This window comes from Microtus pennsylvanicus, chromosome 5, assembly GCF_037038515.1.
Source record: "Microtus pennsylvanicus isolate mMicPen1 chromosome 5, mMicPen1.hap1, whole genome shotgun sequence".
In the NCBI taxonomy this organism is placed as follows: domain Eukaryota; kingdom Metazoa; phylum Chordata; class Mammalia; order Rodentia; family Cricetidae; genus Microtus; species Microtus pennsylvanicus.
In genome coordinates, this window is record NC_134583.1 from 48,822,856 (window position 1) to 48,846,555 (window position 23,700).

At 46.2% G+C, this 23,700-nt stretch overlaps 1 protein-coding gene across 1 annotated transcript in view; it reads left to right on the forward strand.

The window, feature by feature from the left end:
* Window positions 1-23,700, forward strand: part of Ppfibp2 (PPFIB scaffold protein 2) — a 177,364-nt gene that overhangs the window by 152,585 nt on the left and 1,079 nt on the right. The window contains 15 exon segments of the mRNA XM_075971819.1: window positions 150-207; window positions 939-980; window positions 4,912-5,053; window positions 6,009-6,041; window positions 6,421-6,562; window positions 7,140-7,268; window positions 15,316-15,466; window positions 15,726-15,837; window positions 16,053-16,141; window positions 16,448-16,570; window positions 17,833-17,958; window positions 19,029-19,217; window positions 20,240-20,416; window positions 22,406-22,471; window positions 23,668-23,699. Coding sequence (XP_075827934.1) covers window positions 150-207; window positions 939-980; window positions 4,912-5,053; window positions 6,009-6,041; window positions 6,421-6,562; window positions 7,140-7,268; window positions 15,316-15,466; window positions 15,726-15,837; window positions 16,053-16,141; window positions 16,448-16,570; window positions 17,833-17,958; window positions 19,029-19,217; window positions 20,240-20,416; window positions 22,406-22,471; window positions 23,668-23,699 — 1,611 coding nt within the window.

Below are 23,700 nucleotides of genomic sequence, written 5' to 3' on the forward strand. Positions count from 1 at the left end.
GGTCTTAGGGTGTGTACTATAAGGGTGATATCTCTGACCTTCACTCTAAGACAGGCTGCTGGATAAGCACCTGACATGCCCTGTGCATGAGTGACCCCGAGTGACTCCTCCCATGGTCACTGTGATTCCTTTCTTCCGTGTTTATCTAGGGCTCAGAAGAAACTCTCCTGCAGTCTGGAAGACTTGAGACGTGACTCTGGGGATAAGGTCAGCCCATTAACCAGCTGTGCCAAGTGCTGAGTTACTCCTTTAGGCCCAGCACCGGGCTGGGATGCATAAGTGGGCAAAAGCAGGTTTTGGGGAACATGGGAGCAGGACAACAAGGTCAGAGCCATATGCCATGTCAAGCTAGAGCAGATCATGGGATTCTGGCCTCATCTCCCCAGTATGCCTGGGATATCTGCAGGGGTTCTGAAGGAAGGAGTAGCGTAGGTAATGGGGGTAATTTCCACATAATCTAGAAGATTAGAAAGGTAGCTAAAGCCTGAAAAGCTCCAAGGAGGACTTTGTAGCCTCTGTGTAAGAATGGACTTGGCCATGTGACTGGAGGGAACAATGGGAGGCTTTGAGCCTAGCAATGACTAAGCACAAGTTCTGCCCTGATGGAGCCTCTGGTGAGCCATACTTCATACTGTCTCCTGATCCCCATTAGAGTGACTTGGTGGAGAGCCACAGAAATTGGAGTTGACAGCCAATTCTTAGCCATGTGCCTCTTGGTCTATTGGTCAGACTTCTGGCAACTGTCCAGGATATCTTTCATTGGCTAGACAGTGTCCTGTTTCCTGCTGTGAGGAGTGATCCTCTAACATGAAGGATGGGATGGTGTCCTTACATCTCAGTGCATCAGATGCAAACAGGCAGGTTGTTCTGAACTACTCAGTGTGACTAACACAGCTTTCTTTTTCTCCTCATGTTCGAATCTTCCTGTCACTCCATAGTGTGTTGATGGGAACCAGCTGTCCCTGGTGGGAGAGCCCAAGGTATGTTCATTTATGTCTCCATCACCTGTCCTCGGGTGTAGTGTTTGCTAGAGTATTTTAACAAAGTACAGCTTTTGTAGCCTTAAAATATGTTAACTATAAGAGTTAAGAAGGAGTGAGGAAAGAGGAAATGGCATTGTTGTATACTCCATATGCATAATACACTTTCTCTGCCATTATCTGTGGTATGGCATTTATCATGATCACCTCTGCTTTGTAGGCTCAGAGAAACTAATCTTTGATGAAGGGCTCTAGGTTTAGTTAGTATATAGGAGGTGTAGTCTTGTACACAGAAGACTGTTGACAGAACTCCTCTCCTGTGCTGAGATGCCATGGTTAAAAACACAGGTGTGCACGCAGGCTGCCTTCAGTGGACAAGTTATGTTATAAAAGCTCCATTAGAACCCATTTTCTCCTAGAATACCGCAGTGGCAGATGATGGCAGTTTTAGGCTGGTAGACATAGACCAATATTGAGCCCATGGTAAACTGAAGCCTCGTATCATTAGTGTCAGCCCCACCCAGTCACCATCTGAAGCATTTTAAGGGGAATGTGCTGTGCATCGCCCTGCTGTCTCCTCTGCCTTGCGGAGGAGACACGAGACTTCACTGCATGCTTTCTCACCACGATGGCAGCATGGGGGCATTTCTGCTCTTCTCACTCTTTGTGGAAGAAAGACTGTATCTGTAGCCTCATATCTTGGTAAAAGGCTTCTCTTTGCTTCTGTACTTTGGTAGTCAGTGCTATAGTTAGCCAGCCGTTCCTTGAGCCATGGAGATTGGTGAGCAAATGTCTCTGCCTGATCTTCTGTCCTAAAGCTATGTTTTGTGGCTCCTTGGTAAAGCTCTGGGGCCCAGCCATTCCTCCTCCAGCCTCAGCTTCAGAGAAGCCATTCACACTTATCTCTAAATAACAGATGTAAGGCCACTTACATCTCTTTGGCTGCAGCTGCTTCATCCTTCATGCTTTAAGACACTGAGCTGCTTACTGTGGAAGATGATGCAGGAGTGCTTACACAGAGTGCATATTCCAGGCTAAGCCTAGCTCTCCCGCTCCTCCGATCAGAATTACAATCTTGTGAAACCTCACTTAGCTCAGCCTGTCCACCTCTTCCCTCCATATACACACCACCTCATCCCACCACCATTCCACAGGTACAGTAGCTTTTCCACAGCATCTCCTTACTGTGGTTGTTGAGTTTAAACTAAGGCTTTTTATTCCGGAGTGTTCCTTATGCCACAGTCACCCTTGCATTCTAGCTGCTACCCATGACTCCTGCACCCCTGACTTGTTCTCCTGTGGAATGAGTTCATTTCTCCCATTGCCATCACTCTAGAATTGAGTCCCTCTAGCCCCCTGTGAGTGCCTTCTTCTCAGCGCTGTAAATTGTCTTCCCCTGTATGTGGGTCAGCAGACTTTAAATTGTACCTGGGACAGATAGGCGTGACATTCTACATGCAGCCTGTGGTATGCTTTTCTGGATCTAGGGTCCTTCATTGCTGGCCCCTTGGACCTGGCCTCTTCGTTGTCTGGGCTTCTGTCTGCTGGAAGCTGTTCGCTGGGCTCTGGGCATACTGTTTTCAACTAGTCCAAGAGAGGAATTGTTATTTCCCTATTAGAAATGATTGAATAGAGGGTTTGAGAGGTTAAAAAGAAAGGGCTTTCCCTGAACCATTCTGACCCAAAACTTAGCTGTCTGTGTTGGCAGGCCACCCCTTTGTTCTGATTTAAAGCAGGTGGGTTCTGCTCTGCTCTTTGGCTTTCCAGTGCCGGGGTTATACTTGAAGACAGGAAACGGGACTGGGGTCAGGTATTCCTGTCTCCTTCCTGTCCTGCCTTGACATGGCCCTTCTTTCTCCAACAGCTTTACTTCTTGGCTAAAGCAGGACTCAGAGAGCCGACTCCATTGCTCTCTGTTCCCTATGGGTCTGGAGCCTAAGCCATCCTTGGTTAGGGAATATCTGTTTGTACATCAGCTCTTCAGAAGAATATCTGTTTCCTCATCACTCTCTGGGTGGTCATGGTCAGAGTCTTTCTGCTGGCCTGGCCTTATATTAGAGACTCTTAGATGCTGACAACCAAAAACCCATATTGAAAGTCCTTGCCCATTTTGTATTTCTTATGTAAGATGGAACTTGGTGTCAGGCTCTTTGATTCTCTAGTCTTAAAAACAAAACAACTATGTTCTTGTGTCTGTGCGTACCAGTGCATCGGAGGTCAACTTAGGGTAGCTGATTTTCACTGAAGCAGGACCTCTTGTTTCTGTTGCTGCCTCCCCACTGCAGGCTGACAGACCTTCAAATTTCTGGGAGATTCTCCTGTCTCTGCCTCACATCTCATAAAAAAATGCTGGGATTATATGTATACCACTATGTCTGGCTCTTTATGTGGGTTCTAGGAATTGAACTTGTGTCACTGGGCCTATGTAGCTAGTATCTTTACTTACAAAGCCATCTCTCCAGCCCACAGTTCTGTTTTGACTACTCCCTTCCCATGGTCTGAGTCTGACTAAATATTAGAATAATCCAAGACGCTTGTTAAAAATACAGACTCCTGAAGTGGGTGCATTTTCAGAGGAGCCGATTCACAGGGCCAGGGAGGAGCCTGGGCGTTGGTGTTGTCTCTGAAAGTGCCTCAGGGGAGAGTGAGGCAGCTGCCAGTGAATGAGCTAGCCCAGGGAAGCTGCTGGGCTGTCCACAGGTCTGATCATGCCTGACCTCTCTGCCCTGCAGGTCATCACAAGCTTGAAGATGCCATGCTTTCATCTCTGGAGGTTCTGACGTGGCTACCCACGGACCAGACCTCTTTAACAGTCTTGTCTCCTCTGTCCGTATTTCTCCTCCCTAAGCTCATCTGGGAGGCGCTTGTCATTGCGCAGTGAATGAACTGAATTTCAAACAGCTGCCAGGACATGGAAGCAAACTGAATTCAGAAATGCAATGCTCACTTGGCTTTCAGTGAACGAAGCTTCAAAAGGCGCCTTGGTCTTGGCAGCCATCCAATCCCACTCTGACTTTAAATTGGTTCTACCTCTCATAATACTTTTCTTCTGGGTCCAATCAAGTGATCTGTAGTTGATGTCATCTTATTTTCTCTGTATTCTCACATTTGCAATGCATTTTATATGTTTTCCTCAGGCATGTAGCATTAGTGATCTTTATATACTTCTTGACAAAATAAATGCTAACCTTTCTCTCTAAATCAGCCTGCTTCTTTGGCGTTTATTTTTAGACAGGATCCAAGCACAGGGCTTGTTGCACCAAAGTGGATGATTCTAAGTTCCTAATGGAACTGGGCTGGATTGTAGCCTCTAGCCCCCCAAATGTATATTTAGGTTCTTGGCCTGTCTTAATATAACATTGGGCTAAAGAACCATTATCACATCACAGACATTTCCTGCTCTCTCATATAGGTGCTGCACCATGGCCTTCCATCAGTCATGGTCTGTATAGTCTGTGCTCATGGCAAAGCCCTTGGAGAGATCTGCCTAGGTCTGGTATGACCAGGGGTCTTACCTAGGAAAAGCTCTCTTCCCTGGACGTAGGAAAGCAAGTATGGGGATAGCAGGGACATCCAGACCAGACTACCATTGCTCTCCTCTCCCACCAGATAACTGTGGCTCGTGTTTTTGAGGAGCCCGGGGGAACACATGACTATGAATTCATTAAACCTCTGTCATGGGAGACATGTCACAGGGCTCTCTTTTGTGAGCACTTACAGTTATCTCTGGATTTGGGTTTGATGCCATCTCTGTCTTATTGTGTGGGTAAATCTTTACCTTTCTCCTGGACTAGGAAAAGCAATCTTGGAAGGATCTTTGAGACAAACTAAATGAAAGTGACTCTTGAAGAAAGGGTTTATGCACACACAGACTTCCTGACTGGTTTGAGCTGAAGTCTGATGGTTAATTTGGCATCTTTCTTTCCAATAGGACAGCTCTTTCCCAGCGGAGCAGAAATACCCTACATTACCTGGGAAGCTCTCAGGCACCACGCCCAATGGAGAAGCTGCCAAGTCTCCTCCCACTGCCTCCTCCCAGCCTGACTCTTCAGGGAGCAGCCTGCTGAGGCTGAGTAAGTATTTAGCCCCTGGGTTGGTAGCCTCAGGAACTCCGTCCTTAACACATTAACTGTAGCTGTAACTGCAGCCCACACTAGGAGTGGTGGGGGTTGTTCCTGGGCGAGTTGTGTCCCACAGTGGCTCCACTTTTAAAGATTCGCTGCGTGGATAAGGTGCTTCTCGAGTTATTGTACCTCCATTCTCCCCTCTGTCCATTCTTCCTCGAGTCCCTGCCTGTCCTCCCCACTATTGCTTTTTCTCACGCTCTTAGACATTTCCATTTATTCTTCATGACCTGCTTTCTTCATTTGTCATCCTGGTCTTCTCTCTCCCATGTCTGCCATTGATATGGCCCATGTTACCAATAGACTGACAGTATACAGACTCCCAAATCAGAGTAGTTCAGATTCAGTCAGCAGCAGAGGATTTGATGTGGTCTAGGAGTGAATACTTTGGTGTTCAGAGGTCTCCCTTCCTAACCGTAATTCCTCCACCTCCTTATGCTCTGGGCCACCTCATGCTTTAGTTCTTGAAACCTACATCTGCGCTGGGCTTCCATAGCTCCAAATAAACCCTTAAATAATTGTGTTCAGTTAGACTCAGACTGTTCCAAGTCATTTAGTATGAGTTCTGGCACCTATGCAGAGGCCGCCTATGACAAAGAGTATCTTCCCCCCCCACCCCCGCTGTCTGGCTGCTGATCCTCCCTCCCTGCCTGTGGACACCTCATGTTGTAAGGAAGTGGCACCAGGATCCTTTGGCCTGATGCCTTCTCTCAGCGTGCTGATTCTGTGGACCAGACTTGGTCACCCTTTGCCTTGTCCTTTGTGGGGTTGTTTTTTTTCTGTTTGAGTTTTTCTCTTTTGCTCGATGATACTCTTTTTATTCCTTTGCTCCCCGTTACTGTTGGGCTGGACTTTGGCCTCTCTTGCTTCTTCATGTGGCTTCTCTGCTTCTGGCTTGCTGGAGATCGCGGCTGGAGTGTCAGTGCTCCCGTATTAGGTACTGTGACTATCCAGGTGAGACAGAATGTGAGAATTCCTTGGTTTCCCATTTCTGATGCCCTGCCCACATTCCAAAGTCTCCCTCCCATTAAATAATAAGTTCCTTGTGGAAATAGTTTACAATTACTTGGGCCCTAAAACCTTAGAATTGAAGACGTTAAATCATCTAGATTTGGCCTTAGCAGTTCTTAGTGAGAGGCCTTGAAGGTGTCCCAAGCTCTTTAGGCTCCTGGTGCCTTGATATGAAGCTCTGTCTTACGGACAACACTGGGAAGAATGTTCTGGATTCCTACAGAAGGATAGCTCTGGTGTAGGGGTGGGGTTCCGAAGGTTCTCCTCATTCTCATTCACATACTTTTCAATCCTGCCCACCTTAGGAGAGACAGAAAGTGGCTGGGAAGATACAGGCATGACCAATGAACTCTCCTCTACTTCATCTGGTACTGAGTCCAGCCCCCAGTCTCCCTTGACACCAGACGGCAAACGGAGCCCCAAAGGCATCAAGAAATTCTGGGGAAAGTAAGTTGATAGTAATGGTTGTAATCTTGTGCTTGGACAGGCAGATGCTGTGTGAGTCCCTACTCTGCCACACGTTCGCATAGCTGCAGAAACAGAACAGTCACATTCAGAGAGAAGAATGTGAGTTGTTTCGCAGGACTCAGAGAAATGTGACAGGCAGTAGTTAAACAGAGCTAGTTGCCACGTGTCTTTCATTCTAGGCCTCCATATATTCCACATATCCTGCTCCCGTTCTCAGCAGATTACTACCTGGGCTTCTGGGGAGGCACAGATGAGACCAGGCTCTTCTTTTCTTAGGAGCCAGTCTGTGTCTTAAAATCTTTTAAAGACCGAAAGCTGAGTACTTGCTAGTCCAACTGATTTGTTCTGAACAGAGGCAGACATCAGCCTTTGATCCCGTAAGGAGTGGCCCAAAGCCCAGAGTTGGGCTTAGAATTGAATCTCAGAGTCTGGCAGAAGCACTATTGCAGGTCATCTTCTTTGGCTTCAGGACAGGGACTTGGAAGGGTATTGCCTGAGTCCTGAGCGCCTGGCCTGCCTAGCCCTCACAGTCTTTTGTGGATTCCTCTCCACACAGAATCCGAAGAACTCAGTCGGGAAATTTCAACACTGATGCACCAGGGATGGCAGAGTTTCGACGAGGTGGGCTCCGGGCGACTGCAGGCCCAAGACTTTCTAGGACCAGGGACGCCAAGGGCCAGAAATGGTAAGACTATTTAGCCCATCTTCAAAGAGCTTTGTGAAATCCTAGCCAGGATGCAGTGTGAGCAGGGCTGGTGTCCCATAGTATCAGGCTAAAGCCTGGACCCCTTCATATAGGCCTGATTTATTGCCCGCACTCACAGGAACTGAGGTAAAGAAGCAGGAGATTCCCTGCAGCTGGCGAGGTTGGGGTAGGAAGGATGTATTCGCTACTTTTTTGTCTTTTGCAAACACCAAACCTGATAAAAGCAACTTGAGAAAGGAGCTCTGTCTGGCTTACAGCCCACCACAATGGGGAAGGCACGGTGGCAGGAGCTTAGCCAGGAAGCAGAAAAAGATGAGATAAATGCTGATGTCAGCTAACTCCCTCCTCTTGATCCAGCCTGGGACCCAACTGATGGAATGATGCTACCTAAATTTAGGTTGAGTCTTGCTGCCTCTATTAACCCAACCCGGAATCTCTCATAGAAGTACCCACAGATTTGTCTTCAAGGTGATAACAGATCCTATCAGGTTGACAGCATTAGCCATCAGAAAGGCTGTTAATGGCTCTGCTCCACTGTCACTCAGTGTCAGTAATGCCTTTCACACTGGACTCTTGAGTTCTTGTGAAGCCAATCCGAGCAGACTCTGGAATCCCGAAGCTTGGTTGCTGTCTCTACTTGACCACCCCTAACTGCAAGTTGCACGCTGTTACCTGGCCTCTGCCCCTCCACTCCTCACTTGTGAAGTGGGGATCGAAAATAAATATTAAAGTTTTTATGAGAATTGTGTGAGCTACTGCACATCTAACTCAATCATAAGCCACATGCCCACACAGAGGTCAATATCCTCTTGGCTTTGGAGAGTCTTGGGGCAGCCTGCATTTTCCAGTATCCCTCATAACTATACTGCAGCCAAGTTCACTGAAGGGTGGTAACTGAAGGGGGTGCTAAAGTTTGAGGGACATGGACACCAAAATGCTAAGTTTCACATGACCGTCCCATCATGCTCTAGTAAAATATACACAAAACCTGCAAATCTGTTTGGAGATGTCCTGGATGGAACTCTTCTGTTACTCCTCTTGCTCTCCTTTTCTGAGAGATCGTCTCCAACAAACCTGTACTTGTGGATCCTGCTCATGTTTGGTGAAACCCTTTTCCATATGAACAGTCCCTGTGACACAGGCCCCTCCAGCAGTATCGCTGGAAGCCCGATTTGAGGAGCCAGCATTGGTACTGTTAGGTCTTCCACAGAACTGGATTGCGCTAGTTAAAATCTAACCAAAGGGAAACAAACTCTCCTGTTTGCCCTCAGGATTGGCACACACCACGGAGAGAGGTTCCAGAGGTGTTCACGGGGCAAATTCTAGTTCCCAGAAACAACACAGTTTTCTTGAAACGTGTTCTGTTGTTCACAGACCTTCTGTGTGCCTCCCTTCCTGGAAGGGATCCTTAACTTACTGCCACTCTGTTTCCAAGACTTTGCCAGATCGTCCTAAGATCATCGTAGTGTTTGAGACACAGGACCTTTTTCTTTTTAACCTCGCATTGATGGGTATCAAAGGAGGAGGATGGTGGTGACCCTTCTAATCTCAGATGTAGATTTATCCTCAGGAAATCACAGCCTCTGGGGGCCTAGAGGACCCAAGAGCACAATCTAAAAAGCTGTCCATCAATTTGGAGCCAAAGAAAGCTTATCTGTAAATTCCAAAATTAGATACTGTCATTTTCCTAGCAACTTTTCTAATTTAGACACTTTGTTTCTGGGTTTTCAGAGATGGAAAAGTAAGGGTACAGAAAACTTTAGTGCTTGTATCGTTACAGATTGAGCGTAGCAGGGGAATGTTTGCACAGGTTCCTGTCACTCTGGGGCCTGGGGGAGCAATATCAGGAGCTCCCTCTGCCTCCAGAAGGAGTTTCAGCGCTGCAATGTCTTTGTGCTTTGTCGACCATGACAATGGTTGATGTAAGGGCGAATGACGAGGTCCTGGTGAGCTTTGCCTTGTTTATCTTTACTATGCATATAGTAGCAACTGTGAATTGCCCTGGGAAGAGAAAGACTGTCACTACCCTTAAGGAGAATATAATTACATGCCAATGCCCTCTGCCATGTAATCTTTAGATATTTAATACATAGTGTTTTAGAAGAAGTAGCCACTAGTATTCTCTTGGGGAAAGCGCTCGATTCCTGAGTACTCTCAGCACCAGTTCTTTTCCAATAAAAATTATATATTTTGGAAAGTTTTGACATGTTTTATAGAAAATTTCAGATCATGGAAAAACAATTTTTATTGTTTCATTGCCCCAGGTAAGGTCTTGCTGATTTTTATCATATAGCACACAGTACAGAGAGCCTTTTGCTGTTCTGTCTTCTGGCCAGACCCAAATAATCAGGCTAAAACTGTATACACGGTTTGGCTAATGGCTCAGGCATATTTCTAGCTAGCTCTTACATCTTTAATTAACTCATTTCTATTAATCTCTGTATCACCATGAGGCTGTGGATTAACAGAAAGGTTCTGGTGTCTGTTCCTTCAGCAGCTACATGGCATCTCCTGACTCCACCATCTTTTCTCCAGCATTCGGTTTAGTTTTCCCATCTAGCTGTATTCTGCCCTGCCATAGGCCAAAGACATATTTATATCATACAGAGGAGAATCCCATATCGGTTGCCACTATAGCCTTACCAAAATTGTGCATTCAAGTTTTTTCTGTTTAATTGTCTCTCTTCTTATAGACCGCCAGAAACTTAGTTTTTTTCCAGTTTAATTTTCTCATTTGTTGGTTTAGATTGTGAATTTTCTGTATTGTAGGCTAGTTTTAATTAATATCTTTATTGTAAACTTCTTCCCATTCTCTGCATATTGAAGTTAAGCCATGTCTGGTAATTATGGCTTGGGGCTTATACCAGAATTTCACTTTTGTTAGTGGTACTTTGGTAAATGAAACTTTTATATTTATATATGACGAGGAGTGTTACGGGAGGTCCTCCCACTCCTCCAGCCTATCGCCGCTGAGATACCAGCCCCTTGGGGCGTGGTCTCTCTCCCTTTAAAAAAGCGGCCACTTCCCTCTCCTCTCTCTCTTCACTTCCTGCTCCGCCGGTGACTTGACTTCCTTCCTGGTTACGCAGAGGGCTGACAGTGATCTGTAAGTTTTTTCCCCTTTAAATAAATACCACCCTATTAATCATAATTCCAAACTGGTGTGGCATTGTTTATGACTTACGTCTTCAGAGGAGCTTTGATTTCTTCTGGTTAGGGAACAAAGTTTAGTCAGATAGCTAGGTTGGTCTCAAATTCAAGATGCCCCTGCCTCAGCCTCCCAAGTGTTAGGATTACAGGCCTGTGCTGGCACACAGCAACTTTTCTTTTGGTATTCATCATTTTGTTTGACTTTTTTCTCACAATATTTAAAGGCTGTATTTAAATAATTTACTTGGGGATTTATTTGAGCATGTATGTTTAATGTGAATTTATTTATTTTTTCTCTTCAAGAAAAGGCCGTGTTTAAGGCAGGCAGTTTCTGGAGCCATATGTTGGATCCCGTCTGTCTTAGTTACTTTCTGTTGCTGTGGTAAAACCCCATGACCAAGGCAACACATAGAAGGATAAGGTTCCAGACGGTGGGAGTCCATCATGATAGGAGATTGTGGCAGCAGGTGGCAGGCATGGCAGGAGGAACAGCGCAAGCAAGAAGCAGAGAAATCTCAAAGCTATCCCCAGTAACACACTTCTCTCCAGCAAGCCTGTACCTCCTAAACCTACCCAAGCAGTGCCACCAATGGGGGACCAAGTGTTCACATCTGAGCCCATGTGGCACATTCTCAGTTTCGTGTATGTGTGGAGGGTACATTCTCATTCTGACCACACACCATCCTTGTAGGTTTCCCAAGCTCTGGTGTCTTGAGAACATTGTCCTCAGGACTTCAGCATTATGCTCCCACCTCAGAGATGTTTGTTTGCCCTTTCCTTCCCATGCTCACTGTCAGAGTCAGATTCATTCAAAAGGTAAAGAAAATTTCAGAGAGGATCCAATCAGAGTTGAACCAGGTGCTTTGAAACTGTTAACACTGCTCACTGTTCTTGCTCCCATGTTCTGACTCTGAACTGTCCCTTGAACTGGATGATAATAGAAGTGATAGCCATTTATATCAGAATTCTACCTTTGATAAGTGAATATTTTCTACTTATATATAATGAGGTTCATTGACTTCTTTGTTTTTGTTTGGTGGAATAGTGTTTAGTTAAATAGTCAGGCTGGTCTCAAATTTAAGTTGTTCCTGCCTCAGCTTCCCAACTGGGGAACTGGTTAAGGGCAAGCTGAGTTGGAGAGCCACTTAGTTCATACTTTCTATACTTTCTAGGCTAAGTGTATGTGATTCAAGGCACCTCATGTTGTGTTTACTTTGACCTAATGAGCTGTCCTTATGGACAGATGTCTTCCCTGGTTACTCTTACTCTTTGCTGAGCTGGTTTCCCAGCATGCTAATGTGAAGGTGCAAATCAGAGGTCACGCCATAGTAGGAATGTGGCCATGGCCTCTGCACTGCAAGTATGGGATAGTTGGAACAAAACCCAGGTGAATACATACAAAACCAGAATCAAGTCTGGAAACTTCTTCCAGTCATCAGACATGCACAGCCCTAAGCAGAATTCCCCTGTGTCAGGAGTGTGCTTGCTAATAAAGTATGAAATTGCAATTGTGCCCTGTGTTCTCCTCCACCTTGGGAATGACATGTTTGATCCCCTCAGTTACATTGCTTTATCGCAACGTAGAAAGGTGTTTTTGGCATGTGGTTTGGCATCTTTTCTCTTCTCAGAATGACCTTTCTAGTGTGCTCAGCCATGGCCTTGGCAGAGCGGATGGGAGATCCTGTCCCTGAACAATGTTGCTGTGCTGGGTTTGATACTACAGGGTGGGAAGATGTACAGAAGAGTGAGTGGGAAGACCCTAAAAGTACAGACAGCTGTACCTGCAAACAAGAGTTTTCCAGTTATTATCTCAGGAGCATTTACTTCCCTCCTTCAGAGCGGAAATGTCCCTCTGATATGTAGAATAGTTTCCTCAGTTTCCAGAAATGAAAGAGTGAATGAAATGAAACCCTGTACACATGTGAAGCAAAAGTGATAGAGTTAACATTGATCTCGAGAACAATTCTCATGTTAAGAAGCAAGTGCAGGCTGAGGGTGTGGTTCAGCCAGTAGTGCGCCTGCTATGCAAGCATGGGGTCTTGAGTTGAGACCCAGTGCCAGGTAAAAGCCAAGAGGGGTGACACATGTCTGTGTGCCACCCTAGTGCTGGAGGGAACTCAGTGGCCAGCCAGTTTAGCCAGTTGGTGGGTGCAGGTTTCCTTGAGAGGCCCTGACTGAAAATGTAAGGTAACATACAGTGCATACACATGTATATGCCCACACATGAGTGCAGCATGCATGTCTGCATGCACATGCAAAAGAAACAAGTTATAAAGCTGGGTATGGTGGCTCATATTTATATTGCCAGCATTTAAAAGGTGTGTTGCCAAGAACTCAAGACCAGGATGAGGCCTTATCTCAAAGCACTAAACACTAAAATAAAACAAAGCAAATTATAAGTCAAAATGCCAGATCCCATCCAGAGCAGTAAAGGCAAGAGACAGACTTCATACAGAAGTGACGTAGAAAATTGATATTAATTTAAAGTGTGTCACTTGAACTCACTGTGAAAAGGTTGTCATTTCTTGCTTGTTTTATGTCCTGTGCTGACATCAATAAAGACAACATAAATCTGATGCCCCTGCTCGAAGGACAAAGACAACACACAGCTTAAGGGGTCTCGTCAACTCAGAGTCTAAGATTGGCCACCACACTGTAAATTCTGAGCTGTGTAGTGTTATCATTCATATGTTACTTAGTAGAAATTTTCTGAAATGTCACCAGTGGTTGTGGAGCTGATGGAGTTTATTAGTTCTTATAATAAAAAAAAAATGAGGGCAGGTGATATAGCTGTATTGTAGAGTGCTTGCCTAGCATGTATAGAGTCCTGAGTTCCACAACCAGCCCTGCACTAAGTGGGCATACTGTTGCACACCTGTAATCCCAGCAATCCTGAGTTGGAGCAGACAGAAGGATCAGAAGAAGTTCAAGGTCATCCTAGGCTGCATGTTGAGTCTGAGGTCAGGTTAAGCTGCATTAGACCTTGTCTCAAAAAGTAGGTAAGAGTTAGCAGTCAAGCTAGAAAATGGAGCGAGTGTAGTTCTGTTTCATAGACCTGTACAGAGCTATGGGTACATGAAGTGGGCGGAGTACACACCTTAAAGGAGAGAGCGAAAGGTACTACAGAGCTGTGTTTAGGAATTCATTTAAAGTTTTTGAATTTTGTGGCAAATTTCATTATGTTAAACTTGTTATTTTCTACAATGTTTTATCATTCCAAATATTCCCTAATTATATATTCAACTTTTATAATTTTTATACAGAAGATACCCTATTTCTACAAATTTTCCTTTTATAAAACCTGAGTCTGAACCTGTTTGAGCCCTGATGAAAGCTAAGCTCTAGGCTGGGAGTGTTCTGTACCTATCCCAGTATTTATTCGAGAATGCTGGTTTCTTTCTAGTCTTTAAGATATTTCCCTGTTTAAGGACAGCTTAGCCAGGTATTCAAAAAGTTCTTAAAACCATTCCTGCATAGCAGGGGTGCAGCTGACCCTAGGTATCCAGACTTGTGTAACTGCCGAAAGTGAACAAAGCTGGACAATGTAGGTACTCCTACAACGGTTACCTAGACTGTTCTGAATCTGCATGGACCTTTTCCTTAACAATAAAATGTAACACCTACATGTGCCGTTTGTGCTGCAATGGGTGTGGCAAGTAATCCAGGTATTATTCAAAGTATTTGGGAGGGTGTGTATAGGATTTATGTAAACACTGCATTTTCTATCTGGGGCTGGAGCATCCAGCTGGAATCCATCCTCCGTGAGTACCAGAGAAGAATTGTTCTTTGCTGGAAGGGAATCTCTCAATAACTATCCTCCTAGATTCATAAATCCCCAGTTATATTTAAAACTGAAAATGAAGTTTTGTCCACCCTTTCCCATGCCTCGGCTGGGATTTCAAATTTGCCATTACATTCACACTTCAAATGAAAAATTGATGTCCTTAAGAATGATGGTTTTTAATACCTAGTCTAGGAACATGACTTGGCTCTTTATTTATTTATGTCTTCTCTTATGTTGCTCATTTGAGTGTTGCAGCTCCGTTACCCCATTCCACCTCCACTCCAACCTCATACACAGCAGAGTGTCTCACCCTCCTTAAGGCAGCTCCTAGAGAGGTTATGATTCTAGCTGGTTTGGTGGGGGTGTTTTTCATTATTAACAAAAGCCATAGTATCTGTGTGGGTGATATCTAGAAAATGATGTTTGTGTGTAGTGCTCATTCCATATGCATATATGTATCCATTTCTTTCCTGCTTCCAGCCACTGGACTCTCGTGTGTCACGTAGGAAGCCATGTATCTGGGAGAATTGAGTTCTTTATTTTTGCTTTTCTAAAGCTGTACCACTTTTATGCAGTCGAAAGAAATTGAGTAATCTCTCAGATGGGCTTATTAATAAGCACTGATAGACACAGGCACGTATGCCTTTTTGTTGATAATAGTGGAAATGACCCTAGTATTTCATCAGTGAATAAGGTATTCACTCTTAGAAGTTAGAAGAGCTTTGGCTTGGGTTTTCCCTCTTTTTTGTGTTAAAGAGAAAACTGGCTTTTCCTAGTTTCTAAGCATTTCCCAAAAAGTGTTGAGTCTTACAGACAAAATTATTTGATCCTAAGTGTTCATAGTCATTTCCGGACCTGCGTGAACTAAGCAGTCCCTGGGGATTATGGGGGCTATCCCATGCTCAGAAAAGCTGCAGTTGAAACATAAAACCTGTTACTAAGGTGGCTCTAGAGTCTTACAAATGTGGGTGGGTTATGCTAGAATGCCTTTTACCATGTTGCCTCTTCTTTAAAGGAGTTTTTCTGAGACTTTGTGCTTTGCAAAGTCCCCTATTCCTTAAAACAGAAGCATGTTCTTCTTCTGCTTCCCAGTGATGCCAACGCCCCTTTTGCCCAGTGGAGCACAGAGCGCGTATGTGCATGGCTAGAGGATTTCGGCCTGGCTCAGTATGTGATTTTTGCCAGACAGTGGGTGACATCTGGCCATACGCTCCTGACAGCTACCCCTCAGGACATGGAAAAGGTAAGGACTGAGCATGAGGAAGAGCTGCCCTATTTTCCCTCAGGCCAATGCATGGGAACTAGTGATGGCCTCCATCTACCCCATATGCACAGGGTGAGCAGGGAAGGCCGAGATTCCCTACTGCTATAGGTTAATATCCCAGGGCACTGGGCAAAGATCTACCACCACCCTCGAGAACATCTCCATCCTGACATGACATCCTCTGAGCACCTAGTTGTCTGCCAGAACTTCACATGTGGTCTTCATCTTTTGATTTTAGGAGCTAGGGATTAAACACCCCCTCCATAGGAAGAAGCTGGTTTTAGCAGTGAAAGCTATCAACGCCAAGCAAGAAGAGAAGTCCGCGTTGCTTGACCACATTTGGGTGACACGTAAGGACAGACATATATTTATTAAGAATGTTTCTGGCTGTTCCGAAGGGCAAAAGAGTGTCCCATTGATTGTATGCCCAAGGATGCGGCTTTCTTATGAAAGGTGGGTGGGTTCCTAATGCTTTGGAATGAAGTGAGAGCCTCAGGATGGTCATTTGTCACCATTCCCCTCGGCACCCACATTGTCTGTTCTCATGACACATCTGTTTTCGCAGGGTGGCTTGACGATATTGGCTTACCCCAGTACAAGGATCAGTTTCATGAGTCGAGAGTTGATGGGCGAATGCTGCAATACCTAACTGTGGTGAGGATTTTCCCTTAAGTATTTCTGTGTTCAGTGAGCACTCAGTCCAGGTGATCCCGTGATAGTTACTTTGAACTTGATTGTCCTCCCTTGCTCACATTCTGAAGGTCCTGAAAGTAGTATCTCTGTTACATAAGGCATGCCAAATGCCAAAGTCCAAACCATGGCAGTAAGTGGAACTGTTGAGATGTCCACGAGCACCTTCCTGAGACATGGAAAGTGTGTCTGTGGTTGGTCAGGAAAGAACTGCTGGGGTCTTTTGTCACCTTAGAAACTGTCTTGTCAACCAGAACCTCTCTCTTCCAGAATGATCTACTCTTCTTAAAAGTCACCAGCCAACTTCATCATCTCAGCATCAAATGTGCTATTCACGTGCTACATGTCAATAAGTTCAACCCCCACTGCCTGCACAGGAGGCCTGCTGATGAGGTGAGGGAGTGTAGTAGCTGTCGAGGTGGCCCTGAGTCAGGACACCTGAAATATCATGGGAGAAAGTGAGGATGACATCATCACAAAATGGACAATGGTACTTAAGATTCTGGTACCTAAAAGTCCCCTGGTCCCTATACTTTGTATCTAATGGTAGTCACTGAACCTCTGATCCTACACCCTCGCTCAGGATAGTTTCTGAGTCATCATAATGGACCAGTGATTTGTTATGACTAAAACATGGGGAAAAGGAAAGACAGTATGGAAACATGGTATCAGAGTAGGCAGAGGAAGCAAGGTGCAGAGGGTCAGAGGAGACAAGGTTCCAAAAGTACTGCACAATTCAGAGTGTGTTACCCTCCTTGCTGGAGCAAGATTAACTAGCCTTGAGCCTAGACACATAGGATCTTACTAGAGGGGAACTAGTGTTGACAAACGTAGAGGACCCCATGTGGGTATATACATAATAATCTTCTATAAACTGCAAGACTTCCAGTGGGCCCCAAACTGAAGGCCTAGGGGCAACTGACCTGACTCGGGTTCTTTGGGGATTTAAAATGCCTACTTTTGCATTCTGTCCTCTTATTTCCTTGCTCTTCAACAAATGGTCTTGCAGATCTTTGTGAGTGCTGAGCCTTTTGAAGCCTACAAGGCTATGTGAAAGTATGTATATATTATTATGTTTTATAGAGAGATTTACTTTTAATTTTGTGTGTGTATATATCACACATGTGTGGGTGGCCACAGAGGCCAGAAAAGGGCATCTGATCTCTTGGGGCAGGGTTATAGATGGTTATGAGCCACCTGGCATGGGTGCTGAACCGGGTCCTCTAGAAGAGCACTAACACCTTGCACTACTTAGTCATCTCTTCATACCCAGCTTCAATATCTTGATGCAAATTTCCTTAAAACAATTGGCCATGCCAGGAAGTACTTTCACCTACAAAACACTTGGCTCATAATCGAATCTTTAAAATTCTGTTGAATCACTGAATAAAAACCTATATGTCTTTATTTATTTGTGTTAAAATTAACCAGATGATTAGGGCATAACAGGATGGTGGAGTCGGATATTTAAGTATAAACATTACAGCAAAATTCAATAAGATGATGGTTTCTTAGAACTGGGCTTGTTCTCAGGCAAGTGGCCTGCTTGGCCTGGGTTGCCAGGCCTAAGAATCTGCTGGGACAAGGCTCTTGAGAGGTGCTGACCCCACAGAGGACAACATGGAACCTAATTTCTTCACTCTTCTCCATCACAGAGTAACCTTTCTCCTTCAGAGGTTGTCCAGTGGTCCAACCACAGGGTAATGGAGTGGCTGCGGTCTGTGGACCTGGCGGAGTATGCACCCAACCTTCGAGGGAGTGGTGTCCATGGCGGCCTCATCGTGAGTGGCTCTCTGGGCTGGCCCACATGCCTTGGTGTAAACCATCCTGGTTTGTTTCTGTTACTGTGATAAAAATGCCGATGAGAAGCAGCATAAGGGAGAAGTGGTCTATTTTAGCTCGATTACAGGATTCAGTCCTTCACTCCAGGGCAGCTGAAGCAGCAGGAGCTAGAAACTGCTGGTCACATGACACCTGAAATTCAGAGGCAGGGATTAACACGTGAATACTTCTGCTTGGTTCCTTTCTTAACTCTTACACCACCCAGAAACCAGCCCATGAAATGGAGACACCCATGTTCAGGATAGGTCTTCCTGTCTCAGTTAACCCAGTTAAGAACAATCCTTCACAGTCACGCCTGCAGGCCACCTTGATCTAGGCAGCCCCTCCTTGAGACTCTTCCAGGTGACCATACTACTACTACTAGGTTAGGTTGATGACTGAAGCTAAACCTCACACTTTGTAAGGGTCAAGTATGCTCGTGGAAAAACTGAGGTTCTTCATCTGGACCATTTCACAGAATCTGAGATCTCCAAGTGTTCTGGTTGAACATTACCTTACAGAAAGAAAGGTGGCTTCTGAAGGAACTTCCTCAACTTCAGTCTAGAGGGTTCCAGTTAGTCTGGTGGTTGCGTTAGATCAGTCCTGAAAAAGGCAACTCCACCTGTTCCCAGAGGAACATGGGGGCTGGGGAAGTGAGGGGGTGGTCACCTTGTGCAATTTCCTGATTGCTATGATATGATGTTTATCGCTACTTAGCTCTGTCAAGTGTCAAGGCGAGAAAGGAAGTGTGGAGGTGGTGTCCTAGATGCCATCAGAGAAGACTGGAAAACAGCCTTATCTCAGAGGCCTGTTCCCTGCTAGTCTGTGAGGATGAGGTTGTCCGTCAACAAGCATGTTAGTCTGGTCAAAGCCAGGCCTCGTGCTGGGGAGACAGAGTAGGTGGGACACAGAGCATAGCCTGTATTCCGGAGGCACGAAGGCCCATGGAGCAAGTTTTTACTGTCCCCACCTAGGGAGGGCCCTCAACAGTAGCCACTGTCTAGATTTGTCTGTGTTTTTTTTTTCTTAGATCCTGGAGCCACGCTTCACTGGAGACACCCTGGCTATGCTTCTTAATATCCCCCCACAGAAGACACTCCTTAGGCGCCATCTGACCACCAAGTTCAATGCCCTGATTGGTCCCGAGGCCGAACAGGAAAAGCGAGATAAAATGGCCTCACCAGCTTACACACCTCTGACCACCACAGCCAAAGTCCGGGTGAGCTATCAGAGCCATTGTGGGTGGGACCCCATGGCCTGCCTTCTGAGCCTTCTGTTTGGCATCTGTTAGTAAGTGCCTAGGCCCAAACCAGTAAGTGCAGCCAAGCATGAGGAGCATGCTTGGCTTTTGCTGTAGGAGTCTTCCTGAGGTCTGTTCGTCTTTATTAGATCCATTCCCCGCTTGGCCTAAGTCCCAGGAAAACAGCGCATGTTTCTGTACACTCTACATGCACAGGAAGTAGCTCTTCTTGAGAAGCTGTTCTCTACTCCACTTCTGCCAAGCAGATGAGGGCTGGTTCCCTTCAGACCAGCCCATCTGTGTGCCACAATGCCCAGGGTCTTGCCGTCATGCTAGCACTGGGCGTGCCCCCATAGCCGCTGGTCCTGCTTGTTGTATTCTATGATGGAGCTAGCACACAGCTGACCTAGTGTTATCCAAGCACCTGTCTCATTGTCTGATCTCTCTGAATTCTACAAAGACCAGTCTTGAGTCTGAAAGCTCAGTCTGAAACTAACTGCGGGCCCACAGAAACTCCAAAGGCCAAGCTGCACTCCCCTTGAGCAATCATTGGTCCCTATGGTCTAGCCACGCCTCCTAGTGACACTCCCCTCTCTAAGGATGTAGAACAGGTAGCATGTCTCTGGGAGTCCAGCAGAAGCAGAAGGGGGTGGGTGGAACTCAAGCAAGGAAGAAGGCCAACCAGTCCAGAGGTCTTCATGTCTCTGGATGTTCCTTACTCTTATGCCAGCAGCTGTGGTGAGACAAGTCCCGTGTACTTGACTTCCAGGGAACCTCAGTCCATCTTGGGAAGTAGGAAGTCATTTTGGGGGACAGCAGGCCTGAGTTAGGTTATTTATCTGTCGGCCTTGCTTCAGCATAGAACATGTCATCAAGAACCCTGCTTTCCACAAACATTTTTATTTCTTTCCTCCTGAGCTAGCTCCGAAATATATTGTCTGTCACGTCTGCACACTGACCTGGAAGCTTTTTCTTGTCATCTTTTATATTTGCTGTTTTAGCCCAGGAAACTCGGGTTTTCCCATTTTGGGAACATGAGAAAAAAGAAGTTTGATGAGTCTACGGATTATATTTGCCCCATGGAGCCTGGTGATGCGGCCAACGACAGCCACAGGGTCTACGGTGTCTATGGGGGCCTTAGTCCCCTTGACAACCATGAACTAGATGGACTGGACCAGGTGGGACAGATAAGCTGATGCCCCTGTCATCTGCCTTCTTTGTGCACCGAGAGCTTGCAATAGCACCGTGTGCCACCATATAACTGCACTTCCTTCATCCTTGTGCATGACGTGCAGAAAGCAGCAGTTGTGTGCCTTTGGGCTGGTCTTCATACACACCGTAAGGATGGTCAGGATATGCAGTTACACAGCTACAAAGGGCACAGACTCTGGGGACTATAGGACTATAGCCAAACGTGGACTGAGGAGAAATCACCTGAAGATATCTGTACATGTTTAGTAATTCTTAATATCCGTATTTCAGCTGGAAACATATGAACAGAGGCAGGCTCAGAGATCCTGGGCAATTCCAAGAGGTTCAGCTCTCAGGCACTGTACCCTATGCTCCAGCTGACGGAAGAATTCAAGTGCCTTAGGCCTGTGGAGCACAGAATCTTGGCTGAGATAAAGGGACAACAGAGGGTCTTGTAGGCCATGGTGATAATGTCATTTGATTGTACCTTACTATGGGTGGCCATTTCTTTCTGGTAATAAAAACAGTATTTATGTAGAAAGTATGAACCATCTTTAATTCTGTTGGGGGAAGAAAACCAGGCAATGCTGGAGGTAGGGTGATACCAACTACACCACTTAAAGGCCTATAGTTTAGGATTGAACCAGGGAATGGAGCGTCTGTTAGAGAAGTGTGTGGCCCTGTTGCCTTGGGTCTCATTTCCCTCTGTGAAGCATAAAAGGAACTTGGGTGTCACACACACTGGCTAGAGGTCACATCTGTCACACAGACCCTAGGTTGTTTCCATTTCAGCAGCGTGAGCCTCAGAGTGAAGGGTGGGGAGATGAACAGGCAGCCTTTCTGGCAAGACTCTGTCTGCTTTTTACATTTTGCCTACTTTTGTCTTCCGGAAGAGCAGAAACAGAGCTGTCCTCTTGCTTTAGACACTACCTAGTTGGTAATGGGCCCAACAGATGGTCTGTGTCTGGCTGGAGACTGACCATGGAGAGATGTGTGCTCTGCCAGTCTGAGGCTCTGCTCAGGAAATTCCAGGTTGGGGCTGGCCAGTATTTGACTCCTGGGTCCAGTTACCTTCATCTACAGAAGAAAAACAGCAGTGTTGCAAACATCTGGAAGGCAAGGCAGGATTGCTGGCTTGTTACAGCCTTCTGATTCTGACCCAGATGCAGGCAATGTTAACACTTGGCTCTTCATACACATAGAAGGCTCAGCCATGGTCTGATACACAAGGCTACTACCTCCCCTAAAGTCCAGCTTGCCAGGTGGCAATACTAGTATTTGGTTGTGGTACCCAGAGCCACTGACGGGCCAATGCTATTGTAGAGCATGTCAGGCCAGGTTTTGTGCCCTGTTGGTTATGTCCCAGTGAGGACTGCATGTACCTGTTTTCAGACTTTGCATGGAATTTGTATTGCAGCTGAATGTCTGTGTGACCTCATGCAACTTTAGTGGACTTGAGTTTTCCTTGCTACAAGGGTTTGCTCTTGATGCCTCCAAGTCTGCAGCATCCAGATAAGGAGGAGCAAGTAGGCCAGCAGTACCCGAGTAACCCTCTATGCCATGAAGAAGCAGGCAGCAGCCTCCTGATGTTGCCCTCTTAGACCACAGCATTGATATCTGGGGTCCTATGCCTGGAAAGCATCCTTTGTCCAGTAGTAATCCAGAGGCTTTCATCCCTGTGGAACAGCTGGACCACTGGACGTGTGTAGAAGGCTGCTTCTGACAAGCTCTGCCTGTGCCCTGCTTCGCCACACAGAGTGCTGGTGCTGAATGTGGCTTCAGCCGAGTGTATGCATGCAGTACGGGAACTGAACCTGCATGTGTCTCAGCAGCTGCCACTCCCTGGGGCCTAGAGCACACCATGTCCACGCTCTAGGGAAGACTGTCCTAGAGAGGCCAGGCCTGTGCATGCCGCTGTCTCTGCAAAGCGGAGGCCTCGTTCCTGTGTGCTGACCAGGCTGCTGCCCATTTTACAGATGGCACCTTCTGAAGTCACCATGACACAAATAGGGCTCCTCTCCCAAGACATCCATCGCCTCACGGTACGATTCCGATCCCCCTTCCTTGCAGCATGGCTAGTAAAGCTCAGTAAACTTGGTATGGTGGCATTCATGTCCACAGGGCAGGGAAGGATGGTGCTTGCTTGCTAGTGGATCAGAGCCTTAGCCAGCCCTGAGGCACACAGCAACTGAAAGGCCAGGCCTCCTCTACTGGCCTGTTGTTGGGCTCTGAGCCACCACAGGGCATTGGAGGCCCACGGGCCTTTCATCAGAGTCAGCCTGAACATACAAGGCGTTGGATCCGTTTCCTGGGCTCAGAACTGGTAATGATATAATGGTGACCAAGCAGTTATGGGTCAGCTGTCCAGCCAGATCAAGGCTCTGGCTCACTTCTAGCCCAGTGAACACTGTCCTGCCTTCTTGGCACAGAAAAACATGCATTCCCACCACAACTCTGACATCATGAATGTGTTCTGCAAGCTAGGAGAGCCTGCCATGCCCAGGAGTACTAATCAGTCCATGGGGAGGCAGCTTGGTCCCAAGGAAAGAAGAACTATTTTGTTTTGTTTATGGCGGGTGGGGGGGAGGGGGAATAAGGGTAGGGGTAGTTCAAGTCATTTGCCTTTTACTGGCTCTAGGAGCATAGGTGTGCCATGGCTCCGCTGATACTGACTTTGGTTATCTGTAAAAAGCAGGGATAATGATAGCCTTCTTGTAAATCACATGGGAAGACCAGAGGTAGCAAGACATGGCCACCTACCCACGGTTAGAAAACTGTATAAAGGCAGGATGAAGGAGTGTCTCATATCTAAGCAAGACCACGTCAGGGCAACAGGCTTTGTCTCTTGGCTCATGCAGGGGCATGTCTCTGTACAATCTTGGCCTGTGATCTCTAACAAACCTTTGGTGGTCTTGAAATAGTAAGTTTACCACTAAGACAAAAGGCTTGGTTTTATCTTGTGTGCATGTGTATACCGATGGTGGGGACTGAACATTGTGCAAGCGAAGCGAGTGCTTATGTACTTGTGTACACCAAGCCTCGCCCTCATCCCATTTTCATCTTAACATTACTGTCTGTTCAGCACTCAATGTTCAGGCTCCCTGGGACACCATAACTTTGCAGATCAGCGGTATTGGGAGTGGGCCACTTCCAGTGTCCCTCTGTTTCTTAGGAAGATGCTGTAGGGTAGCCTTGGCCTATGGACTGTTACACTGCCATTTTGGCTATGTTCTTACAGACTCTGCTGAGCCAGGACCAACTACTGAATGAC